The 19564-nt window shown below is 44.0% G+C and overlaps 2 protein-coding genes across 2 annotated transcripts in view; both read left to right on the top strand.

Annotated features, from left to right (window-relative positions):
* Nucleotides 1–789: 789 nt before the first annotated feature.
* Nucleotides 790–17120, top strand: LOC115189440 (protein NLRC3-like; the record flags this gene model as incomplete). Its single annotated transcript, XM_029748069.1, has 10 exons — nt 790–1137; nt 2434–2621; nt 2939–3105; nt 3209–5039; nt 5564–5737; nt 7524–7697; nt 8150–8323; nt 13890–13936; nt 15523–16093; nt 17087–17120. Coding segments are annotated over exons 2-10 (3333 nt in total), but the record flags the coding sequence as incomplete, so codon positions are not given.
* A 180-nt stretch (nt 17121–17300) lies between these two features.
* The window catches only part of LOC115189432 (NACHT, LRR and PYD domains-containing protein 1b allele 3-like), a 48878-nt gene continuing 46614 nt past the window's right edge, over nt 17301–19564 (top strand). The window contains exons 1-2 of the mRNA XM_029748061.1: nt 17301–17322; nt 19521–19558. The gene's annotated coding sequence lies outside the window, so the exon portion shown is untranslated. The remainder of the gene's footprint in view (nt 17323–19520; nt 19559–19564) is intronic.

Genomic DNA, 19564 nt, shown 5'->3' with positions numbered 1-19564 from the left:
TTTATTATGCAACAATCATGGAAACAAAATAAATAAAAGCCGAGGAAAGAGATGGATATTTCTAATTATTTTAAAATGCAAAGATTAACGGAATGGATTTTCTCTCTTCTCAGTAACGGTAAATTACTGCATCTTGTTATTAACCTTTTTATTGTTATGAATAAGCGTGTCCATCATATCCCACATTTACACTAAATACTAATCTACTGGCCTTCTTGAAATGCAATACTTCAACCACTAGAAACTGTGCATACACATGGTCTAAATTTAGCGGGAAGGAGTGTGTGTGTGTGTGTGTGTGTGTGTGTGTGTGTGTCTGTGTGTGAATTGGTGAGATAATTAATAAATAATGAGTTAATTTGTATCACATTATTCTAAGTCAGTGTATTCCAAACCTCTCCTCTGGGACCCCAAAGGGCTGCATGTTTTAGTTTTTACCGAGAACGAACACCTTAGATTAAACTAATTAACTAATTATCATCAAGCCTTTGATTAGAAGAATCAGTTGTGTTAGTGCAAAAACATTTATTTAGTTTTATTTAAAATGTTTATCTTCCTGCCCAGGGACTACAGTTGAAAACTAGCTAACTGGCTAAATCTGTTACATTTACAGAAATGTTGATTGATGTGCAGAATCCCTGTCAAATTCCTTTTCAATAAATAAAATGAAAAGGCATGGAATGTATTTATGTGTCTCTGTGAGTTGGTCTTTAATAAATGTGATTATTTCAATGTAACATCATATACTAGACATTATAATCAGTCTGTTTTGGGGTTCTGCAGAATCATTGTCTATCATTGGTTCCCCATCCTATCATGTTACCATAACAACACAGATATGACCCGTCCAGCGTCCTTCTGCCGAACCTGGTTGTTGTCCCACTGCCCTCTGCTGGTAGCACTGCAAAACATCACTCAATCACATCACATTAATACAAATCCACTTTTACCAGATACAATATGAATTTATGGGCTGAACACCTGCATGAAGTGTATGAAGACTTTATATGACATAAATATGAACATATAATATAAAAACAACCTATACGTGTTGAACGCGTCGACTGTGTTGAAATGGGAAGTAGCCAACATTTTATAAGGAAGTAGAGAAATAACGGTCGAAGAAACATGTTTGAGGTTTGTAGCCTTTTACAATTTATTATAGAAAAGTGTTTGAGAACTTAGACTATTGTAGAGGGAGGTGATTTAGGGGGTTAAACATCCGCAGAATTGTAAAGTTATTACAATACTGATTTCAACTTTCAAGAATAATAATTGTAGGGTTTTATGTTGATTTATATTGATTGTCCTAATTAATATGATGTGATGTTATAGGCTATGAGGTAGTGAGTTGTTGTTATAGGTGATTGATTGCACATTATCGTGATTTGCTATCCGATGATCCCCAACACAGTCGACAATTTGCTTTGTTTCAATTCCTGAAAGACGACGTGCGTCGGAATTTTGTAAATCTGTCGCTAAAGAAACTAGTCCGTCTCGTCAAGTCGGTCAAGTAAAAGTGATATGCAACAATTGGCACATAAACGATGTAAATGTTGACTAAATCAGGGTTTCCAAAAGTCAGTTCAACTCTGAATTATTATTATTATTGCATAATCAAACGGACTTGCCAGACAAACCAATGTGTCAATTTTTGGACATTTTCTTGCATAACAAAGCAATGCGTGTCACCTTGTAGGCTACTACTAAACCAGAACAAGAAACGATGGTGTGTAGGCTGTATTCTCTTAAAGGGTTAGGAAGAAATATCTGTCAACTATTTTAACTTAAGCTCCCGAGTAGCGCAGCGGTCTAAGCCACTGCATCACTACATACCCGGGTTCGATCGCGGGCTGTAACCGACCGTGATCTGGAGACCCGTAGGGCAGCGCACAATTTGGCCCAGCATCGTCTGGGTTAGGGGACTTAATGTTACATAAATATGAACATATAATATAAACCTATATGTGTTGAACGCGTCGACTGTGTTGAAATCGGAAGTAGCCAACATTTTATAAGGAAGTAGAGAAATAACGGTCGAAGAAACATGTTTGAGGTTTGTAGCCTTTTACAATTTATTATAGAAAAGTGTTTGAGAAGTTAGGCTATTGTAGAGAGAGGTGATTTAGGGGGTTAAACATCCGCAGAATTGTAAAGTTATTACAATACTGATTTCAACTTTCAAGAATAATAATTGTAGGCTTTTATGTTGATTTATATTGATTAGCCTAATTAATATGTGATGTTATAGGCTATGAGGTAGTGAGTTGTTATAGGCGATTGATTGCACATTATAATGTCTACTACCGTCTTTCAATGTAAAGTAGATGTCTATAATGTATTTTAGTTGACCACAGACCGTAAAAGTGTTGTCATTCTTATTGGTTCTTCAATGTTCAGAAATATTGACTGTTCTGTTATTTCTTATTGTAGCTGAGTGAGCTGTGACTTACATCTAATATGAGTCTCTCTGGGGAGAGAGAGGAGGAGACCACTGCCAATAAAATGAGCCTCTCTTTGGAGAGAGAGGAGGAGACCACTGCCTCTAAAACGAGTCTTTCTGGGGAGAGAGAGGAGGAGACCACTGCCTCCAAAATGACTCAAGACACCAGTTCTAAGAGGTAAGAGATTACATGTAAAATACAGAGTTCTCTTAAAAATATCAAACTAATGAAAAGTGTTCCCGAATTACATAAAATGTAGGTCTATATCATTCATTTAAAATGCCAGAAATGGATTTACCAATTGGAAACTGTAGCTTTATAAAGAAACATCAGGACTTCTAGAAGTTCCATTATACAGTTGTTAAAAGGAAGTAGATGGGGTATTGATGAGGTATTGATGAGGTATTGATGAGGTATTGATGAGATATTGATGAGGTATTGATGAGATATTGATGAGATATTGATGAGGTGATCTGCCTCCCTGTTTTGTTCAGTGTCCAGAAGCCCAGAGCAGAGTCCCCTACAACCAGCCTGCTATCAATGACGAGTGATCAGCCACCTGCTTTCAGCCAGGAACCAATACCAGATGACAATAAGGAAGGGGAGAGTTTGGACAGCGAGGATGCATTAAAGATCACACACAACCTTCTGGACAGAAGAAGTAAGACTGTATTTCATACAATATAACAAAGAACGGTGCAAAGGCCCTTATAAAACACATACACACACACTTATGAGTCCCAACTCTCATTGTTTTCCTACAGGTCAAACTCTGCTGACAGTCCAACAAGACATTAAGGCTAAACTGAAACACAAGTATCAACACACATCTGAAGGAATTGGACACCATGGAAACCAAAGTCTGTTAAAGGACATCTACACAGAGCTCTACATCACAGAGGGTGGAAGTGGAGGGCTCAATAATGAACATGAGGTTAGACAGATAGAGATGGCATCCAAGAAACAAACCACACGAGAGACATCAATCAAATGCAACGACATCTTCAAGCCTTTACCTGGACAAGACAACCCTATCAGAACTGTGCTGACAAAAGGAATCGCTGGCATTGGAAAAACAGTCTCTGTGCAGAAGGTCATCCTTGACTGGGCAGAGGGAAAAGCAAATCAGGACGTTAATTTCATGTTTCCTCTTCCTTTCCGTGATCTGAACCTGAAAAAGGACCAATACAGTCTAATGCAACTTCTTTCCCACTACTTCCCAGAGCTGAAAGAGATTGACAGCATTGAAGATGGTGAAACCAAAACTGTTTTCATTTTTGATGGTCTGGATGAGTGCCGACTTCCTCTAGACTTCAAAAACAATGAGAAGTGCTGTGATGTCACGAAGCCAACCTCAGTGGACGTGCTGCTGACAAACCTCATCGAGGGGAATCTGCTTCCCTCTGCTCTCGTCTGGATAACCTCAAGGCCTGCAGCAGCCAATCAGATCCCTCCTGAGTGTGTTGACCAGGTGACAGAGGTACAAGGGTTCAATGATCCACAGAAGGAGGAGTATTTCAGGAAGAAAATCCCAGATCAGAATCTGGCCAATGATATCATCAAACACATGAAGACATCAAGGAGCCTCCACATCATGTGCCACATGCCAGTCTTCTGTTGGATATCAGCCACTGTCCTTGAGATGATGCTGAAAGAGGCAGAGAAGGATGAAGTCCCCAAAACTCTGACCCAGATGTACTCACACTTCGTGCTCATCCAAATCATTGTGAAGAACAGGAAGTACAACAAAGCCACAGAGACAAACCCAAAGGAACTGTCTCAGTCAGACAAAGAGATGATCCTGAAACTGGCCAAGCTGGCTTTCCGACAGCTGCAGAAGGGCAACCTGATCTTCTATGAGGAGGACCTGAGAGAGTGTGGCCTTGATGTCACAGAGGCATCAGAGTACTCAGCATTGTGTACAGAGATCTTTAAAGAAGAATCTGGGCTGTACCAAGAGAAGGTCTACAGCTTTGTGCATCTGAGCATTCAGGAGTTTCTAGCAGCAGTGCATGCTTTAGAATCATGTCTGTACAAAAAGGACATCACCCCCACTAGTGATAATTTTTACTATGATGATGAAGACGAGAAGTATGACGATGATGAAGAGGAGTCAATCCAGTTGTCTGACTTACACGAGAGCACGGTGGACCAGGCCTTGAAGAGTGAGAATGGACACCTGGACCTGTTCCTCCGCTTCCTTCTGGGTCTCTCATTGGAGTCCAATCAGAATCTGTTACGAGGCCTTCTGCCACAGACAGGAAGTACCACACAGACAAATGAGGAAACAGTTGAGAGAACAGTCAGGTACCTTTCATACAAGATCAACCAGGAATCCTCACCAGAAAGGATCATCAACTTGTTCCACTGTCTGAATGAACTTGGTGCCAACTCTCTAGTTGAAGACATGCAGACCTCCCTGCGATCAGGAACTCTTTCAGAAACAAGACTAAAACCTGACCAATGTTCAGCCCTGGCCTACCTGTTACTGATGTCAGAGGAGGTGCTGGAGGAGTTTGACCTGAAGACATACAACACAACAAAGGAAGGTTATCAGAGGTTGCTGCCGGTAGTGAAAACCTGCAAGAGAGCACTGTAAGTTCTGTTATTGTGTTGATGTATAAAGTATCATTATAATGAAGGATTTGTATATCTGACAGATTATCTCCTCTCTCCAGACTGGATCACTGTAAACTCACATATGAATCCTGTGAGACTCTGGCCTCAGTTCTGCAGACACCAAACTCCCCCCTGAGAGAACTGAACCTCAGCAACAATGACCTGAGAGACAGAGGAGTGGAGCTGCTCTGTGTTGGACTAACCAGTCCACTCCGCAACATACAGACACTAGTGTGAGTTAAATATCTTCAGTATCCTCTGTCTTTATAGTGTTTATATATTTGTAGTAATTATGTTTTTAACATTTTCTGAACATATTGGTAAATATGCAGAAACATACATACGATGTAATCAATATATGAAACTAAGGTTAAATATCTTGAGTGAGTTATTATGTTTTTAACAGTCTAATCATGTCCTTCTGTTATTGTCTTAATGCATCTCATTATTCTTAAATCTTTGCATATTTAACAGTGTATCGACATATCTCCTCTCTCCAGACTAGCTGGCTGTAAACTCACATATGAATCCTGTGAGACTCTGACCTCAGCTCTGCAGACATCAAACTCACCCCTGAGAGAACTGGACCTCAGCTACAATTACCTCGGAGACAGAGGAGTGGAGCTGCTCTGTGTTGGACTAACCAGTCCACTCTGCAACATACAGACACTAGTGTGAGTTAACTATCTTCAGTATGAGTTATTATGTGGATGTTTTAAACATGTGTTAATCATGTGCTCTTCTGCCCTCTAGTGTAGGTCAGTGTGGTCTGACAGAGGGTTGCTGTTCAGTTCTGGCCTCAGTCCTGAGTTCACCCAACTCACAACTGAAACAACTGGAGCTGAGAGACAATGACCTGCAGGACTCAGGAGTTACACTGCTGTCTGCTGGACTGGAGGATCCAGACTGTAAAGTACACACACTGGGGTGAGTGTTTGAGTGTGTGTTGCTAGTGTTACGGATACAAGTGTGTATCCTGTTTCTTTTCTCTCCTTCTCCTCCTCACAGGTGAAAATCATCTCTCCCCAATCAGTCATCAACCAGTCCCCAATCAGAAGACACCTGCTCCCCTTTCCTCACCCAATCACAGCCCCTTTCCCTTGGTTTAAAAACCCAGTCAGTTGTTTTCTCCCCAGCTCATTATCTCGCAAGCGCATTCTCAATCTGAGATCAATCTTTGTGTTCATTCTCTCAAGCGCTCTCTCCGTATTGATCTCTTTTGTTTTTGCAACTGCATGTCACATTTGTCCGGTAATCCTGTGAGTATTGTTTTGTTGTTTGATTGTTTGTTTGGTGGGAAAAGGGGGTACCAAGACAAGTCGCCCATGGGCATACATTACCCGTAGGAATACTGTGTCTAAGTACCCTAGTTAGAACTGGGCGGACCACCCTCTGTATTTTTGGTTAGTTAGCTAACTGTTCTTGAAATAGGCTAGTCTAGCTTAGGGGTGTTTTGGATTATTGTTTCTTTGCTTGGGTCCAGCTCAGCCCCTTTTCTCACACCCCATTACCGTGTGTTTACAAATAAACCTTTAGTGTTTGACGGTAGATTTCAGTTGTCTGTGGTTTTTGGTTCTCACTGTTACTTGTCACGATTTATAATTTGCATGATTTATGTTACGGGTCTCGTATCCATCCCCCCTAGACCGCTGGGCCAAAGGGGTTCGTAACATAATGTTCAAGTATGTCCTCTACAGTATGTGCTTTAAAGTACTTCGGGGATCTGTACTTTACTGTACTATTTATATTTGACAACTTTTAGTTTTACTTCACTATATTCCTAAAGAAAATCACGAGATAATAAATAAATAATAAAATGTATCCATTCACTACTGTAAGTCGCTCAGCATAAGAGCGTATGCTAAATGACTTAAATGTAAAATGATGAACTTTTTACTCCTTACATTTTCCCTGACACCCAAAAGAACTCGTTACATTTTAATGCTTAGCTCGACAGGAAAATTGTCCAATTCACACACTTATCAAGAGAACATCCCTGGTCATCCCTACTGCCTCTGATCTGGAGGACTCACTAAACAGAGAACATCCCTGGTCATCCCTACTGCCTCTGATCTGGAGGACTCACTAAACACACATGCTTTGTTTGTAAATGATGTCTGAGTGATGGCGTGCGCCCCTGGCTCTCCGTAAATAAACTAGAAAATTGTGCAATCTGGTTTAGCTTGATATAAGGAATTTAAAATGATTTGTAATTTAACTTGTAATACTTAGGTACATTTCATCAATTCCATTTACTTTTGAAACTTAAGTATATTTAAAACCAAATACTTCAAGACTTTTACTCAAGTAGTATTTTACTGGGTGACACACTTTTTCTTGAGTCATTTTCTATTAAGGTATCTGTACTTTTACACAAGTATGACAATTGAGTACTTTTTCCACCACTGGTCCTCTACTCCCCTCAGTCAAGCGTTCAAGTTTGTTCTCTACTCCCTCTAGTGTAGGTCAGTGTGGTCTGAGCGGGGGTTGCTGTTCACATCTGGCCTCAGTCCTGAGTTCACACAACTCACAACTGAAACAACTGGAGCTGAGAGACAATGACCTGCAGGACTCAGGAGTTACACTGCTGTCTGCTGGACTGGAGGATCCAGACTGTAAACTACACACACTGGGGTAAGTACAGCTGTTTCAGTCAGGTCTGTACTGAGCTGAGTTACACTGCTGTCTGCTGGACTGGAGGATCCAGACTGTAAACTACACACACTGGGGTAAGTACAGCTGTTTCAGTCAGGTCTGTACTGAGCTGAGTTACACTGCTGTCTGCTGGACTGGAGGATCCAGACTGTAAACTACACACTGGGGTAAGTACAGCTGTTTCAGTCAGGTCTGTACTGAGCTGAGTTACACTGCTGTCTGCTGGACTGGAGGATCCAGATTAAACTACACACACTGGGGTAAGTACAGCTGTTTCAGTCAGGTCAGTACTGAGTTAGTAAAACAAATACTCTGAAAATCTGATGTTTCATGACAATGTTTGTGTCATGGCAAAATGGATGGGTGTCCTACAAGATGATTGACACCAGTACATCAACCTAGACAGCTGTTGTGTGTGTGTCTCTCTGTAGGCTGTCTGGCTGTCTGGTCACAGAGGAGGGCTGTACTGCTCTGTCTTCAGCTCTGAGGTCAAACCCTTGCCACCTGAAAGCGCTGGACCTGAGCTACAATCACCCAGGAGACTCTGCAGGAGGACTGCTTTCAGCTGCTCTGGTGGATCCCACATATAAACTGATGAAGCTGAAGTAAGTCAGAATAGATGTCCTAATAGTGTGAGCAGCGGTTGTGCCATATGTAGTGTAGTAGGGTCAGTAACATGAGGACATGATGGTAGAATTAAGGGGAAGTTTACTCAGCAGGCTGAGCACTCCAACACAGCATACAGTTGAAGTCGGAAGTTTACATACACTTAGGTTGGAGTCATTAAAACTCGTTTTTCAACCACTCCACAAATTTCTTGTTAACAAACTATAGTTTTGGCAAGCCGGATAGGAAATCGACTTTGTGCATGACACAAGTCATTTTTCCAACAACTGTTAACAGACAGATTATTTCACTTATAATTCACTGTATCACAATTCCAGTGGGTCAGAAGTTTACATACACTAAGTTGACTGTGCCTTTAAACAGCTTGGAAAATTCCAGAAAATGATGTCATGGCTTTAGTAGCTTCTGATAGGCTAATTGACATCATTTGAGTCAATTGGAGGTGTACCTGTGGATGTATTTCAAGGCCCACCTTCAAACTCAGTGCCTCTTTGCTTGACATCATGGGAAAATCAAAAGCAATCAGCCAAGACCTCAGAAAAAAGATTGTGGACCTTACACAAGTCTGGTTCATCCTTGAAGGTACCACATTCATCTATAAAAAGAATAGTACGCAAGTATAAACACCATGGTACCACACAGCCGTCATACCGCTCAGGAAGGAGACGCTTTCTGTTTCCTAGAGATGAACGTACTTTGGTGCGAAAAGTGCAAATCAATCCCAGAACAACAGCGAAGGACTTTGTGAAGATGCTGCAGGAAACTGGTACAAAAGTATCTATATCCACAGTAAAATATATATCTATATCTGTAACGCTTGTCGTTAACGGGGACCAAGACGTGGAGTGTGAAGTGCTCATGTTCACTTTTATTTAACTCCAAAACGACCGTAAACAGTCCTGTCAGGTGCAACATACACAAAACAGGAAACAACCACCCACAAAACACAGGAAAAAACACCGCTACCAAATAGGACCTTCAATTAGAGGCAACGAGGAACAGCTGCCTCCAATTGAAGGTCAACCCAAGAAACTTAAACATAGAAATAGACACACTAGAATAAACATAGAAATATACTAACATAGAACATAAACCAAAAACCCCTAAACACATAAAACAAACACCCCCCTGACCAAACTACAATAACAAATAACCCCCTTTACTGGTCAGGACGTGACAGTACCCCCCCCCCCCCCCCCCCCCCCCCCAAAAGGTGCAGACCCCGTATGCACCTCAAACAAAAAAACACAAAATGAACCCCAAATAAAGGGAGGGAAGGGAGGGTGGCTACCGTCACCGGCTCCCGTGCTACACCCCCCCTCCCCAATCCTCCAACTACGGAGGTGGCTCAGGCTCCGGCTTTAGTCCCCACTCTAACCTGTCCACCCCCGCTGAAGGCTCAGGGCTGTAGTCCACCGCTGAAGGCACCGGGCTGAGGAGCGACTCTGGCCGCGCCGGACTGGCGGGCGACTCTGGCTGCGCCGGACTGGAGGGCGACTCTGGCTGCGCCGGACTGGAGGGCGACTCTGGCAGCTCCGGACTGGAGGGCGACTCTGGCAGCTCCGGACTGGAGGGCGTCGCTGGAGGCCACGTGCTCACAGCAGGCACTGGCTGTACCAGGTTATGGAGGCGCACTGGAGGGAGAGTGCGGGGAGCAGGAACAGGACGTACTGGACTGGGCTGGCGCACTACAGGCCTGATGCGTGGGGCTGGCTTAGGAGGCGCCAGCCTAGTAACACGCGCCTCAGGGCTAGTGCGAGGAGCAGGAACAGGACGTACTGGACTATGGAGGCTTACCGGAGAGAGAGTGCGAGAAGCAGGCACATGCTCACCACAATAAGTACGGGGAGTTTGCACAGGGCTCACCCCTGGCCCAGCCAAACTACCCGTGTGCCCCCCCAAAAAAATGTTTTTGGGGCTGCCTCTCGTTCTTCCCTGGTAGGCTCCGATAACGTTCAATAACTTGCCCTCAAGTCCAGTTTCTTCTCTCCATTCACTCCAAAACCGACCAGGTATCCATCTCTGCCCGGGCACGCCGCTTGATCCAGTCATGGTGGGTGGTTCTGTAACGGCCGTCGTTGTGAAGAGACCATTGCGCAGCGTGTTGAGTGCTCATCTTTTATTTTGGATGAAAAAAGGCACTTCACAAAGAAAAAACAAACGACAGCCAAACAGTTCTGTCAGGTATCCCAACACACTAAACAGAAAATAACCACCCACAAAACCCAAAGAAAAATAGGCTACCTAAGTATGGCTCCCAATCAGCGACAACGATGTACAGCTGTCCCTGATTGAGAGCCATACCAGGCCAAAACAAAGAAATACAAAACATAGAAAAAAGGACATAGAATGCCCACCCTAGTCACACCCTGGCCTAACCAAAATAGAGAATAAAACCCTCTCTATGGCCAGGGCGTGACAGTAACCCCCCCCCCAAAGGTGCGGACTCTGGCCGCAAAACCTAAACCTCTAGGGAAGGGTCCGGGTGGGCATCTATCCGCGGTGGCGGCTCAGGGGCAGGACGCAGACCCCGCTCCACCACTGGCTCACCCCACTTTGGTGGCGCCTCTAGAGCGGAGTCCCTTGCCGCCGGACTGGCGGGTGACTCTGGCTGCGCCGGACTGGCGGGACTTGCAATAGGCCTGGCTCTGGGCGCAGGCACAGGATTCACCAGGCTGGGGAGACATACAGGAGGCCTGTCTCTTGGAGCAGGCACAGGACTCACCAGGCTGGGGAGACATGCAGGAGGCCTGGCTCTGGGAGCAGGCACAGGACTCACCAGGCTGGGGAGACATGCAGGAGGCCTGGCTCTGGGAGCAGGCACAGGACTCACCAGGCTGGGGAGACTTGCAGGAGGCCTGGCTCTGGGCGCAGGCACAGGATCCACCAGGCTGGGTAGACATGCAGGAGGCCTGGCTCTGGGAGCAGGCACAGGATCGACCGGGCTGTGGGGGAGCACTGGAGATCTGGTGCGTAGGCTTGCCACCACTCTTCCAGGCTGAATGCCCACTTTCACCCGGCACAGGCGGAGCGCAGTCACAGGACAAACTGAGCTCTCCCAGCGCCCCGGAGACACAGTAAGCAGAGCCGGCGCAGGATACCCTGGGCCGAAACGGCGCACTGGAGACCAGACGCGCTGAGCTGGCACAATCCGCCCTGGCTCGATGCCCACTCTAGCATGGCACTTGCAGGGGTGCTGGCGTACTGGAGACACCGTGCGCTTCACCACATAACACGGTGCCTGACCAGTACCACGCTGCTTCCGGTAAGCACGGGGAGTTGGCTCAGGTCTATCGCCTGACTCCGCCAATCTCCCCGTGTGCCCCCCCAACATTTTTTGGGGGGGCTGCCTCTCAGCCTCCTCTTGCCGTGCCAGCCGATCCTCCCAGAAACGCCGTACTGCCTTCGCTCTCCTTCGGCGGGTGGCGGTATTCTCCCGGCCTTATCCCCATCCAGGATTTCCTCCCAGGTCCATGGCTCCTTTTTCCCACGCTGCTTGGTCCGTTGGTGGTGGGTGGTTCTGTAACGCTTGTCGTTAACGGGGACCAAGACGTGGAGTGTGAAGTGCTCATGTTCACTTTTATTTAACTCCAAATCAACAAAACAACAAAACGACCGTAAACAGTCCTGTCAGGTGCAACGAGGAACAGCTGCCTCCAATTGAAGGTCAACCCAAGAAACTTAAACATAGAAATAGACACACTAGAATAAACAGAACATAAACCAAAAACCCCGAAACACATAAAACAAACACCCCCTGCCACGCCCTGACCAAACTACAATAACAAATAACCCCCTTTACTGGTCAGGTCGTGACAATATCCACAGTAAAACGAGTCCTATATTGACATAACCTGAAAGGCCGCTCAGCAAGGATGAAGCCACTGCTCCAAAACCATCATAAAAACCCAGACTACGGTTTGCAACTGCACATGGGGACAAAGATCGTACTTTTGGGAGAAATGTCCTCTAGTCTGATGAAACAAAAATAGAACTGTTTGGCCATAATGACCATCGTTATATTTTGAGGAAAAAGGGGTAGGCTTGCAAGCCAAAGAACACCATCCCAACCGTGAAGCACGGGGGTGGCAGCATCATGTTGTGGGGGTGCTTTGCTGCAGGAGGGTCTGATGCACTTCACAAAATAGATGGATCATGAGGAAGGACAATTATGTGGATATATTGAAGCAACATCTCAAGACATCTGTCAGGAAGCTAAAGCTTGGTCGCAAATGGATCTTCCAAATGCACAATTAACCCAAGCATACTTCCAAAGTTGTGGCAAAATGGCTTAAGGACAACAAAGTCAAGGTATTGGATTTGCCATCACAAAGCCCTGACCTCAATTTGAAAGAACATTTGTGGGCAGAACTGAAAAAGCGTGTGCGAGCATGGAGGCCTACAAACCTGTGTAACGGTTGTCATAAGGAGTGGACCAAAACGCAGCGGGAGTATGTACACTCATCTTCTTTTTATTAAGGACAAAGAAGGAAAACCAAAACAAACACGTATACAAAAAACACAACGACAAAGAACAGGCCGGTAAAGCACAAGGCTATACACAGCAGCAACCTCCCACAAAGTCACAGGTGAAAACACGCGACCTAAGTATGACTCTCAATCAGCAACAACGATGTACAGCTGTTCCTGATTGAGAGCCATACCAGGCCAACACAGAAATACAATACTAGACCAGCCCCCTAGAAATACAAACACAAGACATACCCAACACCCCGGAACACATAAATCAAATACCCCTATACAATACACACACCCCCCGAACCACTTAAATAAACTACCCGCTCTACTTAGACACTTACACCAAATAAACCCCAGAAACACTCTACACAAAATACCCTTTAACTAAACCCATACACAAAACCCATGAAAACAAATACCCTCTGCCACGTCCTGACCAAACTACCATAACAAATAGACTCTTTACTGGTCAGGACGTGACAACCTGACTCAGTTACACCAGCTCTGTCAGGAGGAATGGGCCAAAATTCACCGTTTGACCCAAGTTAAACAATTTTAAGGCAATGCTACCAAATACTAATTGAGTGTATGTAAACTTCTGACCCACTGGGAATGTGATGATAGAAATTAAAGCTGAAATAAATAATTCTCTCTACTATTATTCTGACATTTCACATTCTTAAAATAAAGTGGTGATCCTAACTGACCTAAGACAGGGCATTTTTACTAGGATTAAATGTCAGGAATTGTGAAACTGAGTTTAAATGTATTTAGCTAAGGAGTATGTAAACTTCCCGAATTCAACTGTACATCAACACATGAATACTCTCCTGCATCTCTGATATCCTGTTGGAATTGTACTCTGTTCTGTATGCATTAGGTAGGATAGAATACCTGTATGTCTCTAGTAATGAATTGTACTCCGTTCTGAATGCAGTAGGTAGGATATAATACCTGTATGTCTCTAGTAATGAACTTGGATAGTGAACCAGAACACAACAATATTGTTTAAATGTTGACTGCTTTATTAGGTCTTTGTCAGTCAATAACCTGTTTCTCATACAGTGTGGATCATGGTGGAGAGTGCAGGCTGAAATCAGGGCTAAGGAAATGTAAGTCTCTTTAATCCTAATTAACTACATATTCAGAAGTATAGTAACTTAGTAACTAATCAATACTTGTTCTGTTCCTACAAAACAACATTTTATATCAACATGTGGTTTGATTAACCTCATACATCTAGACGTTCCGCTAGCGGAACACCTCCTCCAATATCCAATGATGGGTGTGGCGCGAAATACAAACTCCTCGAAAATCCGAAAACTTCAATTTTTCAAACATATTACTATTTTACACCATTTTAAAGACAAGACTCTCCTTTATCTAACCACACTGTCCGATTTCAAAAAGGCTTTACAGCGAAAGCAAAACATTAGATTGTCTGCAGAGTACCCAGCCAGAAATAATCAGACACCCATTTTTCAAGCTAGCATATAATGTCACAAAAACCAAAACCACAGCTAAATGCAGCACTAACCTTTGATGATCTTCATCAGATGACACTCCTAGGACATTATGTTATACAATACATGCATGTTTTGTTCAATCAAGTTCATATTTATATCAAAAACCAGCTTTTTACATTAGCATGTGACGTTCAGAACTAGCATTCCCACCGAAAACTTCCGGTGAATTTACTAAATTACTCACGATAAACGTTCACAAAAAACATAACAATTATTTGAAGAATTATAGATACCAAACTCCTTTATGCAATCGCGGTGTCCGATTTTAAAATAGCTTTTCGGTGAAAGCACATTTTGCAATATTCTGAGTAGATAGCCCGGCCATCATGGCTAGCTTTTTTGACACCCACCAAGTTTGGTACTCACCAAACTCAGATTTACTATAAGAAAAATTGGATTACCTTTGCTGTTCTTCGTCAGAATGCACTCTCAGGACTTCTACTTCATCACCCAATGTTGTTTTGGTTCCAAATAATCCATAGTTATATCCAAATAGTGGCGTTTTGTTGTGCGTTCAAGACACTATCCGAAGGGTAATGAAGGGTGACGTGCCCGGCGCGTATCGTGACAAAAAATTTCAAAACATTCCATTACTGTACTTCAAAGCATGTCAAACGCTGTTTAAAATCAATTTTTATGCGATTTTTCTCGTAAAATAGCGATAATATTCCGACCGGGAGTCGTTGTTTTCGTTCAAAGATTGAAAATGTAAACATGGAGTCGTCTCGTGCACGCGCGCCCCGTCTCATTGTTCTCAGAACGACCACTTACCAAATGCGCTACTGTTTTTCAGCCAGAGACAGCAGAGTCATCATTCAACGTTCTGGCGCCTTCTGAGAGCCTATGGGAGCCTCACAAAGTGTCACGTTACAGCAGAGATCCTCAGTTTTGGATAGAGATGGCAAAGAAGGCCAAGAAATGGTCAGACAGGGTACTTCCTGTACAGAATCTTCTCAGGTTTTGGCCTTCCATTTGAGTTCTGTTATACTCACAGACACCATTCAAACAGTTTTAGAAACTTTGGAGTGTTTTCCATCCAAAGCTAATAATTAGATGCATATTCTAGTTTCTGGGCAGGAGTAATAACCATATTAAATCGGGTACGTTTTTTATCCGGCCGTGAAAATACTGCCCCCTATCCATAACAAGTTAAACTCTCCTTTTCTCTACAGATGCCTGTCATCTCACCCTGGACCCAAATACAGTAAACCCAAACCTGATACTGTCTGAGGGGAACAGGAAGGTGACATGTGTGAAAGAGAAGCAGCATTATGAAGACCATCCAGACAGATTTGACTGTAGTCCCCAAGTTCTCAGCAGAGAAGGCTTATCTGGATCTCTTTATTACTGGGAGGTGGAGAGGGATGGTGACAGGGATGGTGACCAGATTTACATTGGTGTGATGTACAAAGGAATGAAGAGGAAGGGACGGGAGAGTGACCGTTGGATTGGATTCAATAGGAAGTCCTGGTGTTTATTCTGCTATGATAAAGGTTATCACTTTTACCACGCTGGAGTCCGTACGAGATCCATCCCTCGTCCTCATTCTAAGAGAGTTGGTGTGTTTCTGCACTGTCCAGCTGGTATTTTGTCCTTCTATAGTGTGTCCTCCTCTGGTACACTGACACACCTTTACACATTCTACTCCACATTCACTGAACCCCTCTATCCTGGGTTTGGGGTTTACTCCTTCTCCCCCTCCTCAGTGACCCTGTGTCAGATAGATGACCAACACATTCAGAGGTGAGTCATAGCAAAGTTTATCATTTGTTTCCTCTGGAATCATTCCTACAGTTAGATTAGTAGTAGTGGTGTGTTTTAATGTGTTCTGTTGGACCTACAGACAGTTAGATTAGTAGTAGTGGTGTGTTTTAATGTGTTAGTAGATTCCTGTCCTCTATTTAATTTCAGTCTGTTAAATTGAACAGCCTCTCTGTAATGTCATTCTCTCTCTAACCACTAGAGGGCATCAGAACCTGTTAAATAGAACAGCCTCTCTGTAATGTCATTCTCTCTCTAACCACTAGAGGGCATCAGAACCTGTTAAATAGAACAGCCTCTCTGTAATGTCATTCTCTCTCTAACCACTAGAGGGCATCAGAACCTGTTAAATAGAACAGCCTCTCTGTAATGTCATTCTCTAACCACTAGAGGGCATCAGAACCTGTTAAATAGAACAGCCTCTCTGTAATGTCATTCTCTCTCTAACCACTAGAGGGCATCAGAACCTGTTAAATAGAACAGCCTCTCTGTAATGTCATTCTCTAACCACTAGAGGGCATCAGAACCTGTTAAATAGAACAGCCTCTCTGTAATGTCATTCTCTCTCTAACCACTAGAGGGCATCAGAACCTGTAAAATAGAACATCCTCTCTGTAATGTCATTCTCTCTCTAACCACTAGAGGGCATCAGAACCTGTAAAATAGAACATCCTCTCTGTAATGTCATTCTCTCTCTAATCACTACCTGGGGGTATGTAACTCATGATACCTGGTGACTTCACACCTCTAAGGGCTTTCCTCAAGATATGCAATGTCAACTGTTGGTATTGCCTATATGAAAGTTGACATAGTGGGTTATGTCACATTTAGGCAATGCGCCCTACGTAGGGAGTTGTTCTCTCACCCCTTATAAACTTGTTGTATGTCTTATGAAGACTGTATGTATGCTATATAAAGCCTTTATAAGTTGTATTTAGTTTAATCACAGTCTATCCTTCTGCTTCTCCAAATCAGAGACCATGGTGGAGAGAGTTGGATCAAGCCTGGACCTGAGAACACCAGAGACCATGGTGGAGAGAGTTCGATCAAGCCTGGACCTGAGAACACCAGAGACGATGCTGGAGAGAGTTGTATCAAGCCTGGACCTGAGAACACCAGAGACCAAGGTGGAGAGTGTTGTATCAAGCCTGGACCTGAGAACACCAGAGACCATGGTGGAGAGTGTTGGATCAAGCCTGGACCTGAGAAATGTGAGTTAACTGATAATTGTTTTTAAATCAATATGAATAAAGTGTTCATTATAGTTGAGTCCCAGGCAAGGAACACAATCATGATCTATTTGGTCAAAACAAACTTAAAGGTAGAGTCAGCAATATGACGTAGATGCACAAAGTAAACAGCATTGTGGGTCAATTTCAATAACAACTAAGAGCATTGTAGCGCAAGGCTAAACTTCTCCGCTGTTTTGGTCCAGTGGCTACCACTCTGTAAGAGAGTGAAGAGAACCCTTGTACATGGGCAGATACTGTGTGAGAGAGAGAAGTCAGGCATCTTGCTCATCACAATATCTGTGGTGCTGCTCGTACAAAATAATTTAGCTGACTCTACCTTTAAGCTCTCATCCTAGGATCTACCAGAAATCAGGCCCCCAACATCTACAAAACATGAACCAGAACGATGTTTTTTCCTGCTTCCACAAACATTCATTAATATAACACTAATGTCAGATTATGGTATGCTAATGAGTGTACATTCTGAGACTGTTGCTCACTTATACACTGCTCAAAAAAATAAAGGGAACACTAAAATAACACATCCTAGATCTGAACGAATGAAATAATCTTATGAAATACTTTTTTCTTTACATAGTTGAATGTGCTGACAACAAAATCACACCAAAATAATCAATGGAAATCCAATTTATCAATCCATGGAGGTCTGGATTTGGAGTCACACTCAAAATTAAAGTGGAAAACCACACTACAAACTGATCCAACTTTGATGTAATGTCCTTAAAACAAGTCAAAATGAGGCTCAGTAGTGTGTGTGGCCTTCACGTGCCTGTATGACCTCCCGACAATGCCTGGGCATGCTCCTGATGAAGTGGAGGATGGGATCTCCTGAGGGATCTCCTCCCAGAATTACACTAAAGCATCCGCCAATCCTGGACAGTCTGTGGTGCAACGTGGCGTTGGTGGATGGAGCAAGACATGATGTCCCAGATGCGCTCAATTGGATTCAGATCTGGGGAACGGGCGGGCCAGTCCATAGCATCAATGCCTTCCTCTTGCAGGAACTGCTGACACACTCCAGCCACATGAGGTCTAGCATTGTCTTGCATTAGGAGGAACCCAGGGCCAACCGCACCAGCATATGGTCTAACAAGGGGTCTGAGGATCTCATCTCGGTACCTAATGGCAGTCAGGCTACCTCTGGCGAGCACATGGAGGGCTGTGCGGCCCCCCAAAGAAATGCCACCCCACACCATTACTGACCCACCGCCAACCGGTCATGCTGGAGGATGTTGCAGTCAGCAGAACGTTCTCCACGGCGTCTCCAGACTCTGTCACGTCTGTCACGTGCTCAGTGTGAACCTGCTTTCATCTGTGAAGAGCACAGGGCGCCAGTGGCGAATTTGCCAATCTTGGTGTTCTCTGGCAAATGCCAAACGTCCTGCACGGTGTTGGGCTGTAAGCACAACCCCCACCTGTGGACGTCGGGCCCTCATACCACCCTCATGGAGCCTGTTTCTGACCGTTTGAGCAGACATATGCACATTTGTGGCCTGCTGGGGGTCATTTTGCAGGGCTCTGGCAGTGCTCCTCCTGCTCCTCCTTGCACAAAGGCGGAGGTAGCGGTCCTGCTGCTGGGTTGTTCCCCTCCTACGGCCTCCTCCACGTCTCCTGATGTACTGGCCTGTCTCCTGGTAGCGCCTCCATGCTCTGGACACTACGCTGACAGACACAGCAAACCTTCTTGCCACAGCTCGCATTGATGTGCCATCCTGGATGAGCTGCACTACCTGAGCCACTTGTGTGGGTTGTAGACTCCGTCTCATGCTACCACTAGAGTGAAAGCACCGCCAGCATTCAAAAGTGACCAAAACATCAGCCAGGAAGCATAGGAACTGAGAAGTGGTCTGTGGTTACCACCTGCAGAACCACTCCTTTATTGGGGGTGTCTTGCTAATTGCCTATAATTTCCACCTGTTGTCTATTCCATTTGCACAACAGCATGTGAAATGTATTGTCAATCAGTGTTGCTTCCTAAGTGGACAGTTTGATTTCACTGAAGTGTGATTGACTTGGAGTTACATTGTGTTGTTTAAGTGTTCCCTTTATTTTTTTGAGCAGTATATATTCATTTTTATTAAAACTCTAATTAATAATTATTAATTCATTATTCCATGAGATTGTCCATTTTAAGTAACAACTACTTTTGACTTCAGGGATTCCTCAGAGCTGTAAGACTTGTGACCATGTTGAGGTAAGT

The sequence above is a fragment of the Salmo trutta genome, unplaced genomic scaffold (assembly GCF_901001165.1).
Source record: "Salmo trutta unplaced genomic scaffold, fSalTru1.1, whole genome shotgun sequence".
Classification (NCBI taxonomy): domain Eukaryota; kingdom Metazoa; phylum Chordata; class Actinopteri; order Salmoniformes; family Salmonidae; genus Salmo; species Salmo trutta.
Note: the sequence above shows the minus strand (reverse complement) of the source record. Positions and strands in the feature narration are given on the sequence as shown.